This window comes from Misgurnus anguillicaudatus, chromosome 21, assembly GCF_027580225.2.
Source record: "Misgurnus anguillicaudatus chromosome 21, ASM2758022v2, whole genome shotgun sequence".
NCBI classification, from domain to species: Eukaryota; Metazoa; Chordata; class Actinopteri; order Cypriniformes; family Cobitidae; genus Misgurnus; species Misgurnus anguillicaudatus.
The window spans coordinates 58,064,070-58,083,200 of record NC_073357.2 but is presented as its reverse complement, the minus strand read 5'-3'; the positions used below and the strand labels follow the sequence as shown (position 1 = coordinate 58,083,200).

The window sequence follows — 19,131 nt, the reverse complement described above, 5'->3', positions numbered from 1 at the left end:
ACCTCCATTATTTTAAAATGTAAATGCTATTATACCCTGCATTTTATATTTGTCAAAGTGGATAACATAAAACAAAAAAGGCCAGGTTATGAATTTTTTTATTCTTTATTCTATTCAACACCAGATTGACTGTTATGCTATGTTTGTTATGCCATAAAACAGGCAGAAATACAAGCAGATATATTTTAATATTCAGTGCATAAACTGTGGTGCAATTAAAAGGCACCAATAACATACTATAATACAAAAATGACACAAAAAAATTAAACAAACAAAGAACAATATTGAGATGCCTTATCTTTACTTAAAATACAAATGTAGTTTAAAATTTTGATTTCAAAAAAGCGTTACAACTGTAAAAACACCACATTTTTAAAAGAATTCAATAAAACATTAATTCGCTAATTAATCTGTTCTTTAACAGACACCAGCCCAATTTTAAATATGAAAACATGGTCTATAATATACAAACCAGTATTAAAAACACCACCCTACCAGTGGTGGCTGGAATGGAGTGTAATGTGAACCTATATGGTCACACATCATGTCAAAATACGTGCCTGCCGCAAACGCTTTGAATATGATAAAGAATAAACAAGACATGATACTCGCAAGACACTCATTTAACACTAAACTCTGATTACACATGAGATTAAGCTAGTATGGCAAAAGCGAGCATCTCTTTTATCATAATCCCCTTCAAAGTGTCTGGAGCAGGCACGTATTTTGACATGATACGCGATGCACAGGTTCACATGACGCGCCGAATGCACATTTTGAAATGACGAGCCACACACATGACAATGTTTTGGCTAGATCTGCATTCGTGCCTCCTCAGAGAAGTCACCTGCCATCACTGCAGCCCACCATATTTAAAAAAAAAAACTGTATTGGTGGGATGTGTCAGCTACATTTTAAATGAAGTACCACTCAATGTCCATAAGTCTTTTTAAAAGATTTGATATTTTGAGACTGACTGTTGATGGTCTTCTTTTGCAGTTTTCCTGTTTTAGAGGTCACTTTTCCCTTTGCAGCCTTGGTTCCCGGTTTGATTTTAATGAAGCGTCTGGAAAATAAAAAGAGAATGATTTAAAACTCTGACTTAGATTATCAAACTTTCAGTAAAACTTTTCAAAAATGTGTCATTAGTTAACATAAGTTAACTATTTTAGTGAACATGGATTTACAATAAACAATACTTAGACAGCGCTTTTGAGTTAATTTAACACTTACTAAGACTATGTCACATTAATAAACTGTGAACTAACGAACACAACAAATTACTTTTTATTAACTATTCTTAACAAAAATTTCTACATACTTCTGTGTACTGCTTATTGTAAGTTCATGTTAGCTAATACATTGACTAATGTTAAAGTGATAGTTCACCCAAAAATGAAAATTATTTCATAATTTACTCTCATGTGGTTCTAAACCTGTATGAGTTTCTTTATTCTGTTAAATACAAAAGACGATATTTTGATAAATGATGGTAAGCACAAGGTTGGCACTGCCCCTTGACTTGGGTACTGTCATCAGTGTGGTTACCATCATTGATTAAAATATCTCAGTTTGTGTTCAACAAAATAAATAAACTTACATGTTTAGAACCACATGAGGGTAAATGAGGAAAGAATTTTCATTTTTGGGGTGAACTATCCCGTTTAACAAATGAGACCTTATTGTGAAGCCTTACCAAAATTGCCTCCTCAAAAGTTACAAATTCAACCTTTAAAGACAGTCACAAGTTAAAATTGAGTTAAGTTAATGAAATCATTATTTTATGTGGAACTATTCCTTTTAGGTCAACATACTAAGTACTATATTAATGAAAAAATTGAAAAATAACTTGTTACCTTTGAAGGACTTCCAGTGTGGATGCTGCTCTCACTTTTTGCAAGTTGAAGATGTTATACAAAGAGAACAATTCAGCAAGTCCAGTGAGACATGTTGGCTGAACACCCTTGCAGATTCTTTTGGCTTTCAGGCTGATCATCCATTGTCCCTGAGTATCACCTGGACCAAATGAATGTACATATTAATGTATAACCCTTAATATCTGTAGAGCTAAGTGTAGAAAAGGCAGTGAGAAGAATATGCAAGCACTGGCAAAGACACAAAGTGCCATGTCCTTCAAGATAGAAACCTAACAGTATGCTATTTTCAGAGGCCATTGTCATGATACAATTAAATTTATAGTCATTGAGGGCCACTAATGTTTAGGTAAACTGGAAATCACAAATTAATTTAGTGTCCGTGTAAAGTCTGATATTAAATGTTCTCAGTTTGTCATAAAGCTTGATGTTCTCTTGATAGTAATAGGCACAGCAAGAAGGTCCCCGATTCGAGCCCTGGCTAGGTCAGGTGGTCTTTCTGTTTGAAGTTTGCATGTTCTCCCTGTGTCAGCGTGGGTTTACTCTGGGTATTCACAGATGCCAAATTGTCTCTACCCCAACAGTGTCTGGATTGACTTGTGTGAATAAAACTTGTATGGATTAACTGGTTCTCGCCATGAATATAGCCAAAGATGCTGGAATGGCATAAAGAATAAGAAAGAAAGAAAGAAAGATAGTAAAAGGTTGTGTCAGCCTGGAGTGTGGGCCTTGTTTAGTGAAAAATGTCAAATTTCATATATTTACCAAACAGGATCAAACAAGGTGTCACAGGTGAGTTACTAGTCTTCTCAAAGTCAGCAGGAGTGGGACACATCTATTAGCAAAGATAACAATTTATGATAATTAACATCTGCAAAAAGACTTGATAATATTTCACAGAGGCAATACATTTTACTCACAACATGAATGTTTATACAAAATAATACTCTCTCACCTTTTACTCACCTTAATAATATCTGTAATATTTGTTTGTCTACACAATGCACGAAAAGGGAATAAGGAAAAAATAGCACCAAAGCACCAAAATAACCCTACATGGAGGATAAAAGTAATTCAGATGAGTCAAGTAGTAATCTTTTGATGCGATTCAATTGGTTTTGCTACAGACAAAACTGTAACACTTTTTAAATATACATCAGTTTCTAACCATAAACATAAATTCAAGTTTGACTGCACTTTCTTGTACTTGATGCATGATGACTTAACAAGTTTGAAATCATGTTTGCAACAGAGACTTCTAGATGCACAGTGAATGAAATGAGTCACATTTGGTTTTTCACCAAGAATCATTTGGACTGCTTAAGTCATATGTATTAGGGTGCCTTTGTTTAATTTTTGTGTAATCAGACTATAGTAACAAATTCATATACCCCATACCTTAACTTACATGAAGCTGGGATACATGTCCATTTTATAAACACATTCAAAATGTAAAGACACAAAACCCATAATTGATTTTGATCGTTCCTCATTCATCTTTTACACACATTTTAGTAAAATAAACAGGTTGGATAAAACTTTGGTGAATTCTTACCTGTGATCTGATGTGAGTGTAACTGATGTGATGGTAGAATACCCACTTTGCCTGATTAAAATAGGAAATTAAATCTGATTTATTTTTGAAAAGCTTCACTGGATAAAATGCAATATTTAAAAGTAATATGTAATTTAAAAATAGCACAAGGACCGATAAAGTTGCAGACCTACCTCATGCAGACAATCCAAAATGGCGTGCACAACGAAAAATATGCTATAATACTGTTAAATAACAGTAACATTCTGTTGTTGCTCGACAACAGCCCTGAAGTGAGCGAGTCTACCCACAATGCACTGTAAAAAACAGCAACTTACTGTTATTACACGAAAACAGCATTTTGCTGTTGAATTTCCATGTAAATTTACAGAAATTTTTTACAGTGCAGATTTGTCTAGAGAGGACGCTCGATGGTGACAGCTCAGACAGGAGGAGTGGTTGCATCACCCAGTTTTGGCAGTAGCCTATATGTACAAAAGTTGGATAGTACATCTGTGTTACTTTAATCATTTATGTTTATTTTGTAACATCTTGTGTATGTGCATAAACAAAGAACATATTACATATGGAATGTAATTCTTAATGTATTTGTCCAATAATTACAATGAGAAAAGTTGAGTCTTCATGTGTGTTGTGTGTGTTTTCAAGTGACTACAGCTTTTTTATGGCCTAGATTCAAATCAAAATTACCTTTTTGTCTTTGTCCAAATTAGCCTCAGGGAAACAACCACATTTTGCATTAGGCAAGGCTTGTATTTAGGTAAATAGCTTTTCAAATATGTTAGACCATTTTTATTTACAACAATCCTGTAAATAGAGTAATGTTCACATACATGTGTATAATGTATAAGAAAATATGAGTATGCTTTAACCAGTGAGCACATTGTGCTATGTGTAGTTTATGTTATGTTTGATTGTGGTTGTTTATGGATGTTTGTATGTTGTGTGAGCCTTTTATATCTTATGGATGTTTGTTTATTGTGTGTGTTCGACTTCGAGTCTGTCAATAAAGATAACTAACTTTATCATGATATGTATTTAATCTGGCCTTCGTGAGTGAGTTTCTTGTCTTTACTTTAACAGTAAGAAAATATGTTTTTGCAAATCTGAATAAATAAGAAATGTCATTTTCAATTATTGCAAGGCTTTTTCGTTAAGGCTCCATAAATTCCAACTGGGGTTAAAAACTGGCAAGAGGCAAAACCACACCAGGAAACATTATATAAAAATGTAATAAACAAATATAATAATAATAATAATAATAAAAATCTTTCTTTGAATATGCAGTTGGCTACATATAAGATTTATTGCAGTGCATGCAAATAATGCAGAAAAATACAATACAAAACAAGAGATGAACTATCGCAACAACAAAAAACAATAAGTAGAAATACGTGCTCGTTTCGTGCTTTAGTTTGCTGTTTAGCATTATAAACGTGGGCTAAATGGCAAAAATGATATTGCATAGCCATAAAAATTAAGTGTTCTTACAAAATGCACATCCAAAGCATTTTAGCCTATTATGTTATTATCTGAAGAATGTAGACAGTTGTGCATCTAAACAAGGCATATGATCATTTGGCTTTATTACCTTATAGAAATAATATCAAAAAAGAGCTGGAAAACACAAGAATTTGCAATCCAATCGCTGGTTCCAAAGCGGAGCGAACCTATGAATATGCATGTATGCCCCGCCCATTGGGACAGTTTTTCACGGGGACAGAATTTCACACAACACCGGCCTTCGCAGAGTCAGCGTCCCTAACATCACCCTGACCACAGACCGTCGTAGGGGAAGACCTGACCTGCTAAAGAGAGATGGCCTCCATCCGTCTCCGGAAGGAAGTGCTATACTTTCTAGAAATCTGACCAATAGTCTTACTTTTGATATTGTCTGACTATCCAGGGCCCAGGTCAGGAAACAGACAGATCGGCTTACCCATCAGTCTGTTAGCTGCCTTGACATGTCAAGATCACATATATCCCAGCACATAGAGCCTTTTTTAACAGAGTACCAACACATCTCTACTGTGTCTGTTCCTCGAACAAATAAATACAGAGCACCGTTTACCTCGTCTCGCACAAATCTTATTAACATAAAATTAGAACACAATACATTAACAGATGAAACTCAAATGTTAAAATTCGGCCTTCTTAACATTAGATCGCTTACCAATAAAGAACCAATTATCAATGAAATAATTTCTGACCAAAACTTAGATCCACTCTGTCTAACAGAGACCTGGCTTAAAGCAGACAATTACATCAATTTAAACGAATCCACCCCACAAGACTATTACTATAAACACGTTCCTCTTCTAAAAGGGAGAGGGGGTGGTGTAGCTACAATATACAACAAAATATTCAAAGTAAACCATAAATCTGAATTAAAATTTAATTCGTTTGAAATAATACTGTTAAATATGGAAATAACTGTATCGTAACAACAAACAGCTTTCGTTCATCTTAGCTACCATATATAGGCCTCCGGGCTACCACACAGATTTTCTTAAAGAAATAGCCGACTTCCTACCTGAACTCACAGTCACGGTAGATAAAGCTCTTATCGTTGGTGATTTTAATATTCATGTGGATAACCCAAAAGATGCATTAGGACGTGCGTTTATGGATGTTCTTAATTCTCTCGGTATTAAACAAAACGTATTGGGGCCAACGCATACTCGTAAACATTACAATATTATTACAATATTTATTTCTAACCAGAGGCTCACGACCACTATCATAAAACAAACTGACCGTCTTCTCCAACGATAGTTTTGTATAATCTTGCCATAACTTAATATGCAACTTAGATAGATTAATATTGAAATAACCAGAGGCTGAGGCTCATCTGATTTAGAGTGGTCAGACAACATTTACTTGTTACTCTAAACAGGAAATTAGCCTCCACGCATCTAATTTAACTTAAACTAACGCCAAGTGCTAGTCGGATCTCCAAAATCCTCCGCTGATGTACTACTATGCCATCTAGTCTGGGATTTTGGCCCGTAATACTAGCCTGATTTTTTAGACATTGCGGTAACAAGGATACATCGTAATTTACTAATCATGCCAAAAACTTTTGTAGCAACACAGAATAATCCAAACACAATTCATTAACCTGGTAGGTAAAACATAATTCAGAAGCCAATTTACATTCCAATTCAAATACGAAAATAAACAAAAACCATTGCATACCTGGTAAGGCGATGGAGATCTGATTACAGATTCCTCAAAATAAAATGAAAATACATGATGCTATATCAAAGATACAGCATCATGGGGGTGCATTTCTAGATATTGAAAGTCCCGTCTGAGTCTTCTACAGATCTCCTTAAATAACCAGAGAACAAAGCATATAGGAGTTTGGTACTGATTGGTTGTTGTAAAAATCAGGGGTGTAGCCTAATATACATACAGTGGGTGATTGGTCAACATGTCTAAGTTAGGAGTTGTCTCCCAACATTAGGTTAAGTTTACTTATTTATTGTCACAGATTAACATTGAATCCTGTTGTCATATTAATAAACCCAAATGTACCACTTGCATTAAAACACTTCATATAACACCAAACAAAACCAGTTTCACATTCTTTGTACATGTAGAATGTATTGCTTTTAGAACATGAGGAGAGGGGGACAAGAAAGTGTGGTCGGGTGTGACTCTGTCCCACACCATGGGGTAACTGTCTTGGGGGGGTAGATGTGAATTCTTTGAGGAAGGTTTCGGGGTAGATGTGAATTCTTTGAAGAAGGTTTCAGATGATAATTCAACAGGAATTAGGAAGCGGTTTCCTGTGGATTCAGCCATTTGCTGCTGGCTTCAGGAAATACCTTCTGTCAGGGTTTGGCACCACCTTACAGCTCTTACAACAGTTTGCTTGAAGCTAGTTCCTAAGTTCTTGCATGAGTAAAAAGCACAGTATCATCTGCATACATTATCATCAATATAAATGCTAAATAAAATCGGTCCTAAAATTGACCCTTGAGGAACCCCTGTAGGACAGCTAGCAAAAGAGCACTTAATAATCACTCTTGTACATTCTTTCCTATTAGTGGGGTATGATTACATCTACATCAAGGAACTAGTTCATAAATATAATTTCTGAAGTTTGGAAATTAGACAATTATTATTCACTGTGTCAAAAGCCTCTGCAAGATCTAAAAACACAGCACCACCTTTGTCAAGTTGACTTCTAATTTGTTTGACAAATACCAAATAGCCGTTTCTGAAGTTCACCAATGATTAGGTATCAATTCAAAAGGAAAGGAACACAACAAGATTATACATGTTGCATTATTTATTTAAAAGTACAATGAAACAACTATACAAAAAAATCACTCATTTAAATAACATGCTCTAGATCAGTGGTCTTCAACAGATTGCCCGCACATTTTCTATACATTTTCTGTATTTTCTTGGATTCTTTTAAGTATGTTAAAAAACTATAAAAACATATCAACCAATAAAATAAATCAAAAAGTCAATAAATCAATGAAATAAAATCAACAAGTAAAAAATGTGGTAGCCCTTGCTCACAAAAAGCGAGCTGTTTGTCACCGATGCGGAAGTGCAAGACAAGCAGTTATTTAAAGTGGCAGCAGCTATTTTAATTTAGTCAGTTTGACATTGCTTTTTATTCAATCTTGACTGTTGCAACTGCAAATATGCAAATAAAACATTAGGAATGCACAGCGTAAAACCTGAGATTATGAGTACCCAAGGGTTATCTCTTAACACCTGGTTAGGTATGATCAGTGTGAAACGTGAAACAGATATATCAGTTTAAGTATTTTAAAATATATATTTACATTTTCACCATGATGCGTACGCATTGCCCCTTATGCTTGCCTTCCGATTAATCAACTTGTTTTTAAAGGAGCTCTAAGCGAATTCACTTAGAGCACCTTTAAGACTCGAGGAGTACTCAAAATGAAAATTTGACAAACCTGCACATTCCTAGTATGAATTCGCATGTGATTCATAAGATATACTTTTTGCTTATATCTTTTACCACACACGTCACATGAGAAAGGGGTCTCAGCTGTATGAACTCGCACGTGTTCCCTAAGATAGTCTTTTTTTTTAAAACTTTTACCACACACGTCGCATGAGAAAGGGCTCTCAGCTGTATGAATTTGCATGTGATCCTTAAGATATTCTTTCATTTTAAAACTTTTACCACACACGTCGCATGAGAAAGGCTTCTCAGCGTTATGAACTCGCATGTGTTCCCTAAGATATTCTTTTATTTTAAAACTTTTCCCACACACGTCACATGAGTAAGGCTTCTCAGCGTTATGAACTCGCATGTGATGCTTGAGATATTCTTTAATTTTAAAACTTTTACCACACACGTCGCATGAGAAAGGCTTCTCATCTGTATGAACTCGAATGTGATTTTTAAGATATTCATTTGTTTTAAAACTTTTACCACAAACGTCGCATGAGAATGGCTTCTCACCTGTATGAGCTCGCATGTGATATTTAAGATATTCATTTGTTTTAAAACTTTTAACACACACATCACATGAGAAAGGGCTCTCACCTGTATGAATTCGTATGTGATTCTTAAGATATTCATTTTTTTTAAAGCTTTTACCACAAATGTCGCATGAGAATGGCTTCTCACCTGTATGAGCTCGCATGTGATATTTAAGATATTCATTTGTTTTAAAACTTTCACCACACACATCGCATGAGAAAGGTCTCTCACCTGTATGAATTCGTATGTGATGCTTAAGAGGTCCCCTTTGTTTAAAACTCTTATCACACTGAGGGCATTTAAAAGGTTTCTCGCCAGTGTGAATGCGTATGTGGTTCTTTAGATTTGTTTTAAATAAGAAACTCTTTCCACATTGAGGGCAGACGTACGGCCTTTCAGTACTGTGAGTCTTTATGTGAGCATTAAGTCTTCCTATAATACTGAAACGTTTATCACACTGAGGGCAGGCAAAGGGCTTTTCACCTGTGTGACTCTTCATGTGATCCACCAGTTTACTTCTATGGATGAAAGTCTTCTCACAGTGGGAGCAAGCGTGAGGCGCCTCAGTGTGAGTTTTTAGGTGACTTGTTAGGTGCCCTCTGTTTGAGAAAGTCTTACCACAATAATGGCATTCAAGAACATTTTTTGCTTTAACTCTTTCTTGAGGGGATTTCTGATCAGTTTCTGAGCAGCTGTCAGTCGTATAATTGTGGTCCTGATCTTCATCCTTCAGTTCTTTGCATTCTTGACCTTCCTCTTTTACTTCCAAGTCTGAGAAAGCAAATGTAATATTAGAATGCAAAAAAGAAAAATCTATTTCTGTCATATTCAAAGAGTTTCACAACCCTTTACCTTAAATCTCACTATAATATTATACATCTTTAATGTTTTTTATAACCAGAGCCTGACACTTTATCAGTTATTAATGATAAATGAAGATTAGACACAAACCTCTTTGTTGTTGAGTATGTTGAGGTGTTATTGTGAATGATTCAGGATCAGTCTCTTCTTTAACACACTCCATCATTACAACAGTGGATCAGAATAGTAGAGTAGTTGAATGTGTTGTGACAGCAGCTGCTTGTTTGACTTCTTCACAGTATTTATAGATGAACTATGATCAAATAAACATAAAGGGTTAACAATGACAGAATCTTTAATGGAATAACATGACACATAGAAATACATAAACACATTTCATTTTAGGAGTTGCTCTGAGCCAAGCGTAGTCAATCTAATTCTAAACAATCGAGATTGTAAACAACTGTACTAAACATTTATGTACTCCACACAAACAAACAAAAATCACAGAAAACGGTTAAGAAATGTAAAAGTTATTGTTTTTAAAAGTCGCATCTCCCCCATTCAATCGCATTTGTTTGCAGGCTACTTTTGCCACTGCCAATATGGCGGCGCAATGACGTTTTGCAGCAGAGGAAAAACGCGGTCTAGTTATTTCTTTAATGTCTATGGACAACACTAGGCAACACCTAATTCATGTTAAAATAAAAGTCTTAATATAATGTTAAATTCAAATACAGCTGAAGTGAATAGTAAGGTTTTCAAGGAATTAAGATGTAAATCTTAATTTGATCTGCAACGGCAACTATGAACTGTGTATGTATTTTCCCTAAAAATCAAAAACAGTTACTCAAAAATAAACAAGTTTATTAAAACATTAGTGCTGGGCATAGATTAATCTAGATTAATCTCATACAAAATAAAAATAATTTTTTGCATAAAATATGAGTTTGTTATGTGTGTAAATATTATGTATATTTAAACACACACACATACATACATACATACATACATACATACATACATATATATATACATTTAATAATTTTTTTATTTAAATATCGTTTTTTATTTATATACAATTTAGAATATATAAAAATCTAAATAAATATATATACGAATGTTAAATGTCTCCTAAATACGTGTGTGTGTGTGTGTGTGTATATATACACAATAATTACACACAGCACAAACTCATATTTTATGCAAAAAATTACTTTTATTTTGTATAAGATTAATCTATGCCCAGCTCTAAAAAACATATATACGTTAATGGTTTAAAAAAGAAAGTAAACATTTGTTCTTCATCGTGTGTTCATGTTTCAGAGACCAAACGTAACTCATTGTTGTTGTAAAAGAGATCTACTCTAGTACTTTTACATTAAAGTATTACAATATTTTTAATATATCTAAACACTAAAGTTGCTTCAGTAACATTTATGATGTCAGGGTACATTTGTTAAAAAATGTAATCATATTTTATATGTTTTTTTTATTGAGTACAAAAGTAAACAACATTCACAGTGTAGTTAAGTATTACAGGCTCAACACAAGAAAAATTAGAAAAAAATAAATAGAAATCTGAAATTATAATTTACATGAAGATAAATATTAGGGGCAATATCACAACAAGTTAAATGATGTCAATAAGTCAAGCAGCTTCATAGCACTCTTACCTTTCATCTTATTAAGGGCTTTGGAAAAACATTTAAAGTCATTTTTGAATACAATAAGTAGTGGGGGATTTTATATGGTTTTATTTACCTCAAACAGACACCTTTATCTTTCCTCACGCGACAAACGAGCGGCAGCGCACTCCTTATGACGTCACCACACGCAATGATCCAGGAAGCATAATAAAAGTCCCTTAAAAATCACAATAAAAGTCCCTTTAAAGGTCAATTGCTTTATTCTCTGCTATTTAATGTCAAGTGAAAATGCTTTAAGTCACATCAAAGTTTTCTCAAAATGATCAGTAATTGTAGGTACTTGCAGTAATCATGCACTTTAAATCTGCTGTGAAATTATTAAATGTTTTAATGAAAGAGCTGTAATAACCATCACCATATGTGTCACTGGGGACGCTGGGGACAGCACTTTTTGAAATGGCTTATTCTGTCCCAACCACTTTTTGAAAGCATTTGGTTAAAATGTTCTGAAAAATCAAGCGATACCTGTGCGACTTACGACTGGTTTTGTGGTCCAGGGTGACATATGTTGCGTTGTATGCTTATGGTGTGTTTTTTTATATATAGGTAATGAATTTCATTGTAATCATTGACTTAACGCGCTGCTGTTTTCTACAGTATGGTGCTTTGGCACTGTTCGGTTGAGCTAGTGTTGCAGGGACTGTTACACGTGCTGTCGACATTGTTGAGGGATTTATGCTGAGTATTTTTGTGTTGTTTTGTGCCATTTTTGATGCGCAGTTATTCAATATTTTTCCCATCCTGCTGTAATGTTTTTTCATCTGATCTTTTGTCCCCACCACTTTTTAACAGAAACTGACAAGTTTGAAAGTATACTTTGATGGTGGAGGGGTGCAGCCTCCTCTCCAGCCGCTGCTGAAGGAAAGAAAGCACGATGTTGATCGGGCATCTCCGGTGCTCCTTTTAAAGAGAGGAACACCAGTTAACAAAAAGGTTCCATTTCAGCGCATAAGCGTGTCTTGTGGATGGTGATCGGGCTAAAGCGATGGTGTTGGCTACCTCCTGGGGTTAGCCACTTAGAACTTCCACGTCCTGTCCAAAGACCATACATAGAGATTCCACAGGTCTGGACATGGGGTCCACTTTGTGCCCCTCCATGAGAAAGAAGGTCCTTCCTCTCGGAATCTGCCTGGGAGGGCTGTTGTGAGGAGCAGGAGTTCCGGAAACCACGTCCTGGTGGGCAAGTATGGAGCCACTAGTAGGTCACGCTCCTCTCTGAACCGAGTGTTCCCTTGGTTAGAGAGAAAACAGGTGGCAGTGGGTTGTCACTGGGAAGGCAAACAGACCTACCTGTGCTTCGCCGAAACATCTCCAAATCAACTGGACCAACTGGGAGTTGAGTCGCTACTGCCCAGGGCGTGCTGCTTTATGTGAAACATGAGGTGGCTATTTTGGATGAAAGTCTTCTCACAATGGGAGCATGCGTGAGGCCTGTCACCACTGTGAATCTTTAGGTGATACCTTAGGTACCCTTTTCTTGAGAAAGTCTTAGCACAAAGATGGCATGCAAAAACATTTTTGGCTTTAGTACTTTCTTGAGATGAATTCTCCTCAGTTTCTGAGCAGCTGTCAGTCAAAAAATTGTCGTCCTGATGTTCATCCTTAATTTCATTGTGTTCCTGATCTTCCTCTTTCACTCCCATCAAGTCTGAAATAAACAAAGTAACATTTAAAAAAAAATGTCAAATGAGAAAGCTAATTCCAATTCAATATATTAGAACCCAAGAAAAGAACATTCACTTATATTCAATACCATTACATTTAAGCATCTAGCAGATGCTTTTATCCAAACTGACTTACAGTGCATTAAGAGGTATATTTTTAATCAGTATATGTATTCCCTGGGTTCGAACCCCTGACCACTGAGCTAAAGTGCTGTGAAAAGTATTTTACCGTTTTGTATAAAATAAAATTGTAAGCTTTATAAACTATAATAACAAGCTTTCGGTAATGATGACATTTTAGACTCAAGAGATGTACCCATGGTAATAAACGCTCACTATGCTAAAACGCCCGCCAGAATGACATGAGTCCAAGGGCTGCGTTTCCCGTTAACGTTGACTCTTAGCGCGCTACGAAGACTCTTAAGTTAAACCTTAACTACAGGTTTACCTTTTCTAGGCGTGTTTCCCGAACTGTACCTTAGCGGGTTTCTAGGGTATACTTTCTTACGTACGACGTTAGCAGGTGCTGTCCATGGCGATGGTGCTGAATAGGTTGATATCGATTGCTCGACAATCAATTGTTCACTTTATGTAATAGGTACTTCGCTGCGTTATCAGAGAGCGGTGTTATTTATTAAAGAAACATTTCAGAAATAGTTCAAGTTACATTTATTAGGAATATCTGGTAAAAATATTTCAAATTGCAAACAACTAAATATAAGCCTTGTATATTTTATTTCATATCAAACCCGTGCAAAACTCGCAACTTCATGTCCAAAAGTATAATGCATAAACTGCTCAAATGCATCCATTATTCCTTCACTTTAAAGGATAATTTATATTAGGGGTTCCCAATAAATGCATTGCACAGGGAAATAAGGTGGGTCGTGCAAGTCACCTGGCTTGGCATTACACTTAAAATATAGAGAAACAAATTGTTGTTCATTAGTTCACGCGTTTATGTGTTTGGACACTGCGCAAGCAGCACGTTTACAATGCGGATAACGCTTAATAGACGCATTTCTGGAGACGCGCCTGTCTGTTTACCTTAAATATAACATAAAATATATATTATATGATATATAAATATATAGTATGATTGTTTTAGGTTTAAGCTTTGATTAGTTTTAATGTGGAAAATTTGTTGACCTTATACAAGCAATTATCAAGTGGAGCATTTTCTTTTTAATGTTTATAAAGAATATGGCATGCAGTTGCCTCAAAGTTATAAAACATTAAAAAAACTTCGATGCAAAGTCGAATTAACATCAATAATAATATTTAGGAAAATCAACAATTATGATTTCGTGATGAATGTGCTCCCGTGGCATGCAATTTTTTAACTTGATTTGTTTTATTTGCAGCTAAAATAGCCGGTAAACTAAAGATTTAACGGATATGAAATGCTCAACTGAAATAGTAAGATTCGCTGTATAGCTGCCTGCCATAGTTTCACCAACTCCTCCACCCAAAATCTTTTTTTAATAGTTTCTTTAGCCTGTAATAATAGTTCACAGCTGATGTTCCTTTGGAAAAAAATATAAAAAATCTAACAACCATCAGTGTAATAATGTCTAATTATGTGAATGTTTTATTCTTTAAATAAATAAAAAATGCCTAATTTAACACGGAGTGTACTTCAACATTTTTTTTTAAAACAGATATTTAGTTATATAGACTGCAATCTACACACGCTTTTATCACAGTCATGGCCCCTAGCGGAGTCAAGTGGGATAAGGTATAGCTAAGATTGCTCCAGACCAACCTTCCGAACGAACGACTTACAGAAGTGATACGTAACTAAGAACGTTTCGGGAAACACGTATTAACGATAAGGTACAGCTTGGGGTACAACTTGAGAACGACGTAGAGCTAGGAAGGTTTCGGGGAACGCAGCCCAGATGGTTTAAATGAAATTCTGGGCACCAATTCACAAAACGTGGCCACGATTCAACCCAATCAAAGGAACGAGCCAACAAAACGTGGGCACGATCCAGCCTAAACGAGGGAACGAATTACTAAATCGTGCGCACGATCCAGCTTAAACGAGGGAACGAATTACTAAAACGTGCGCACGATTTAATAACTCGTGGGAACGAATTGCCAATTCGTGGCCACGATTTAAAAAAAAAGTTTTACCATGTCATCAGAAGGGCTCCGGTTGTTCCCTGATTGCTGTTTTCTACCATTATAAAGCTTGGAAGAGCAAAGATATTTATTAAAATAACTCCAAATGTGCTCATCTGAAAGGGGGTGAGGGTGAGAGTCAATCATGGGGTAATTTTTGAATTACTTTCAAAAGTGTTAAAATAACTCTATTGGGAGTGGACCCCATGAGACACTTTTAAAGTGTTGAAATTAACCCTTATAGATTTATTTTGAGGTTCCAGATTTTGCTGTGTAGCTTAAATAAATTGATTGTGACCACTTACCTTAAACTTATTGAATGAATCATTTTATTCAGTGCACTTCTTTGTATTTTCATATATGAATTGTGACTGTTGATGGTGCAATGTGTCTGCCTTTGACAATTGTGGTTTATTTTATCTATTGCAGGCCTGTTATTGTATGTACATTTGACTTTCCAATTAAAGAAAAAAAGTTGGAGGGGGGTGGAAAAGTGATCCATACATTTACCTCTTTTTAATATGGAAGCTCGTTTCCGCCATGTTGTAAAAAATAATAAAATAAAATTCTGACTTTGTATCTCAAAATTCTGAGATGTAAAGTCAGAATTCTGAGATAAAAATCAGAATTGTGAGTCATCTAGAGGTAAAAAAAATATTAAATTTTTAAAAAAGAAAGCAGATCTATTCCTGTTTGTGGTTTCAGTCATAGTTTATTCAACATTCATTTTTGACCCTCGTCCATGCCCCGTCCACGATTAATCAATTTGTTTTTTAGATTTGAGGAATTCTCAAAAGGAAATTTTGACAAAACTGCAAATCCTTAGTATGAACCTCCATGCGATGCATAAGATATTCTTTTTGTTTTAAACTTTTACCACACAGAGAGAAAAGTCTCTCACCTGTATGAATTCGTATGTGATAGCTCCCTGTTGCTCTTATCACACTAAGGGCACTTGAAAGGTTTTCCAGTGTGAATTTGTATGTGATCCAGATATGTTTTAGATGAGAAACTCTTTACACAATAAGATCATGTGTAAAGCTTATCTCTAGTGTGGCGTCTCAGGTGGTTATTAAAGTTTCTCTTCTTTGAAAAGCTCTTTTCACACTGAGGGCATGAGAAAGACACTGACTGAATGTGACTTCTCATATGCTTCTTAAGATGTCTTTTACTTGTGCAAGTCTCTTCACATTGAGGGCAAGAGAAAGACTTTGTCTGAATATGCCTTATCATATGATCCTTAAGATGTCCTTTACTTGTGTAACTCTTATCACATTGAGGGCAAGAGAAAAAGTCTGTCTGAGTGTGAGTGATTATATGCTTCTTAAGATAGTCTTTACATGTGAAAGTCTTTTCACATTGAGGGCAGACGTACAGCCTTTCATTAGTGTGAGTCTTTATGTGAGTATTAAGTCTTCCTTTACTAATGAAACGTTTATCACACTGAGGGCAAGCAAAAGGCCTCTCACCTGTGTGACTCATCATGTGATACCGAAGTTGACTTTTATGGAGGAAAGTCTTCTCACACTGGGAGCATGCATGGGGCCTTTCATCGTGAAGCTTTAGGTGACGTGTTAGGTTTACTTTTAGTGAGTAAGTCTTATCACACAGATGGCATGCAAAAACATCTTTGGCTTCAACTCTTTCTTGAGGGGATTTCTGATCAGTTTCTGAGCAGCTGGCAGCCATATAATTGTGGTCCTGATGTTCATCCTTCATTTCTTTGTGTTCTTGATCTTCCTCTTTCACTTCCAAGTCTGAAATAAACATAATAACATGTAAAAAATGTCAAATAAGAAAGCAAATTCCAATTTTATATCACAATGCAAAAAAAAGAAAATTAAATTCGGACATACCATCATATTTACATTTATATTATAATCATATTAGATTCATTTTATCCAAATTAACTAACAGCCCATGTGAAAAAAGTGCACTAAAATACAGTTTATTTAAGTACACTCAGTAAACTAATACATTAAAAGTATGCTTGATTTTAGCATACTTTTAAAAAGTGTAATTAAGCATATATTTATTACCAACAAACTTCTACTTTTTTGAAATACATTAAAAACTATTTGACATATTTTTAATGCACTTTAAATGTATTAAAAACATATTACTTGAATTTTAAGTATTTATTTAAAACATTAAATACTACTTTTATTTGATCTGGGAGTGCATTATGAGGTATACTTTTATCAGCATGCTGATCTGTGAGCTATAAAGGAGCACATGTGATAAATAACTGCCTGATTTATTAATCATTTAAAGGGTCATAAAATACTGCTACGTCGTGCATTAAGATGGCTAGCCGTGAATTATCCCTTTCATAATAAAGGGGAAATCTAATACGTAAATGTTTACATATTTATCAGATTAGACGATTATTCGAGAGAGGAAAAAAAAAATCGCCCGATCAATTGATTATGAAAATAATTGTTAGTTTCAGCCCTAGTTTGAGATAGGTAAAATCGAACTAATATTTTAGTATTGCAGTTATCCACCAGGAGATACAAACATGATTTTATCAGTGTACGATAGAGCAAACAGATAGCATTACCTCATGGTGTTAGCATTATTATGTTCATCTTCCATATTATTTCCAGCTAAAATAAAAGTCTGCATTAGAGACATTTGACCATTTCTGTCGTTTAAAACGAGCAGCGCATCTACACAATGCAGCTGTACGCATAACACATCCATTTATAATGATGATCTTTCGGCGCTATATCTTCTAATATCATTTTTTTAGTTAAAAAGCATTTCACCCTTTCTACATCGCTCCAATTTTGCTTCAAGCATCAAAAATGTTGTTGTCATTTAAACTTTTGACCACACTTATCAGAGAGAAAACAATCTTCAAAAAAATGCTTTTATACAACAAGCACACAAGATTGTAATGACATTTTTTATTTTATACAAAAATATAGATACAACACAAAGGGAAATGTAATTATTCTACATAAGTAGATAGCAAAGAAAGGTTTAACATAGTACAATTTATTGATCTTATTTATTTCTCTTAACTTGACAGGGATAACAAGCTTTTAAAATGACCTGTCTTATATAATTGTTAGTAAATTCATCATTTTTTAAATAAATATCCCCAATGTATAAAGCTGGAAGAACTGAACAAACTTTAGCATAATAATAATGTTTAATTTATATAGCGCCTTTCCCAAGCTCAAGGACGCTTCATAGATACAGAATTTCAACAAAGATAGACATAATACAGATACCTATTCGTCGGACATTTGCCCAGGACGAGAGTCTCATGCAGCTGCATGAGAGAATAACAGAGGACAGGCCGATACATATATGAAGCACAAAATAATCAGTAGAAGTGATAGAACTCTACATAGATCACAATACATAAACCACAGACTCCACATTGCAAATAGCGTAAGTGCTTCTTATACTGATAGTGTAAGTTGAACAGGTCAGGTGGGTCTTAAACAGTGATTTAAATTCAGACAAGGAAGCAATGACTCTAAGTGAAAAAGGGAGAGAGTTCCATAATGTCGGAGCAATGACAGAAAATGATCCGTCACCGATAGAGGATAGACGGTAGCGGGGAATACATAGAAGTTCAGCATTTGAAGACCGAAGTGATCAGCTTGGCAATGTGGCAAATGAAAAAAACACGTTTTGGAGAGGCTTCGAATATGAGCGTCAAAGGACAGTGCGGGGTCGAGTATGATACCTAAATTTCTCACAGTATCAGAGAGAAAAATAATAGTAGCATCCAGGTCAATAGTACAGTCCACAGAGCTGATTTTGTTAGAGATGGAGGACCAGTTATCAGAATATCGGTTTTATCCAAATTCAGGCTAAGAAAGTCTGAGTGTAGCCACAGTTTTAACTCATTAACAAAAAAAAGAGAGTAAAGATTTTACATGTTCAGAGTCTGGTT

At 35.0% G+C, this 19,131-nt stretch overlaps 2 protein-coding genes and 2 long non-coding RNA genes across 7 annotated transcripts in view; all 4 read right to left on the bottom strand.

Annotated features, from left to right (window-relative positions):
• Positions 1 to 12,733, bottom strand: part of LOC129452326 (uncharacterized) — a 30,398-nt gene extending 17,665 nt beyond the window's left edge. The window contains exons 1-4 of the mRNA XM_073859717.1: positions 12,715 to 12,733; positions 12,424 to 12,597; positions 12,241 to 12,324; positions 9,533 to 9,733 (exon numbers count right to left, since the gene is read on the bottom strand). Of these exons, the coding sequence (XP_073715818.1) occupies positions 9,533 to 9,733; positions 12,241 to 12,324; positions 12,424 to 12,597; positions 12,715 to 12,733 (478 nt within the window). The remainder of the gene's footprint in view (positions 1 to 9,532; positions 9,734 to 12,240; positions 12,325 to 12,423; positions 12,598 to 12,714) is intronic.
• Positions 1 to 19,131, bottom strand: part of LOC129452315 (uncharacterized) — a 62,930-nt gene that overhangs the window by 23,107 nt on the left and 20,692 nt on the right. The gene's annotated exons all lie outside the window — the stretch shown is intronic.
• LOC141353071 (uncharacterized) overlaps positions 1 to 19,131 on the bottom strand; it is a 121,954-nt gene that overhangs the window by 87,296 nt on the left and 15,527 nt on the right. The window contains exons 4-5 of one of the 3 annotated variants that reach the window (XR_012360108.1): positions 16,685 to 16,972; positions 11,480 to 13,072 (exon numbers count right to left, since the gene is read on the bottom strand). Coding sequence is in view for 2 of the 3 variants with exons in the window: in XM_073859480.1 (XP_073715581.1) it covers positions 16,245 to 16,972 (728 nt within the window). In the remaining variant the exon portion in view is untranslated. Of the gene's footprint in view, positions 1 to 10,938; positions 13,073 to 15,253; positions 16,973 to 19,131 lie in introns of those variants that run through there. The other 2 variants (XM_073859481.1, XM_073859480.1) reach the window with 2 other exon arrangements.
• On the bottom strand, positions 492 to 3,819 carry LOC141353357 (uncharacterized). Of its 2 annotated transcripts, XR_012360433.1 has the most exons (7): positions 3,603 to 3,819; positions 3,430 to 3,480; positions 2,841 to 2,926; positions 2,640 to 2,709; positions 1,857 to 2,530; positions 1,697 to 1,729; positions 492 to 1,066 (listed from the first exon to the last, which is right to left on the bottom strand). It is a non-coding gene; the product is annotated as an uncharacterized lncRNA (long non-coding RNA). The 2 variants fall into 2 exon arrangements; XR_012360432.1 differs by lacking the exon at positions 1,697 to 1,729.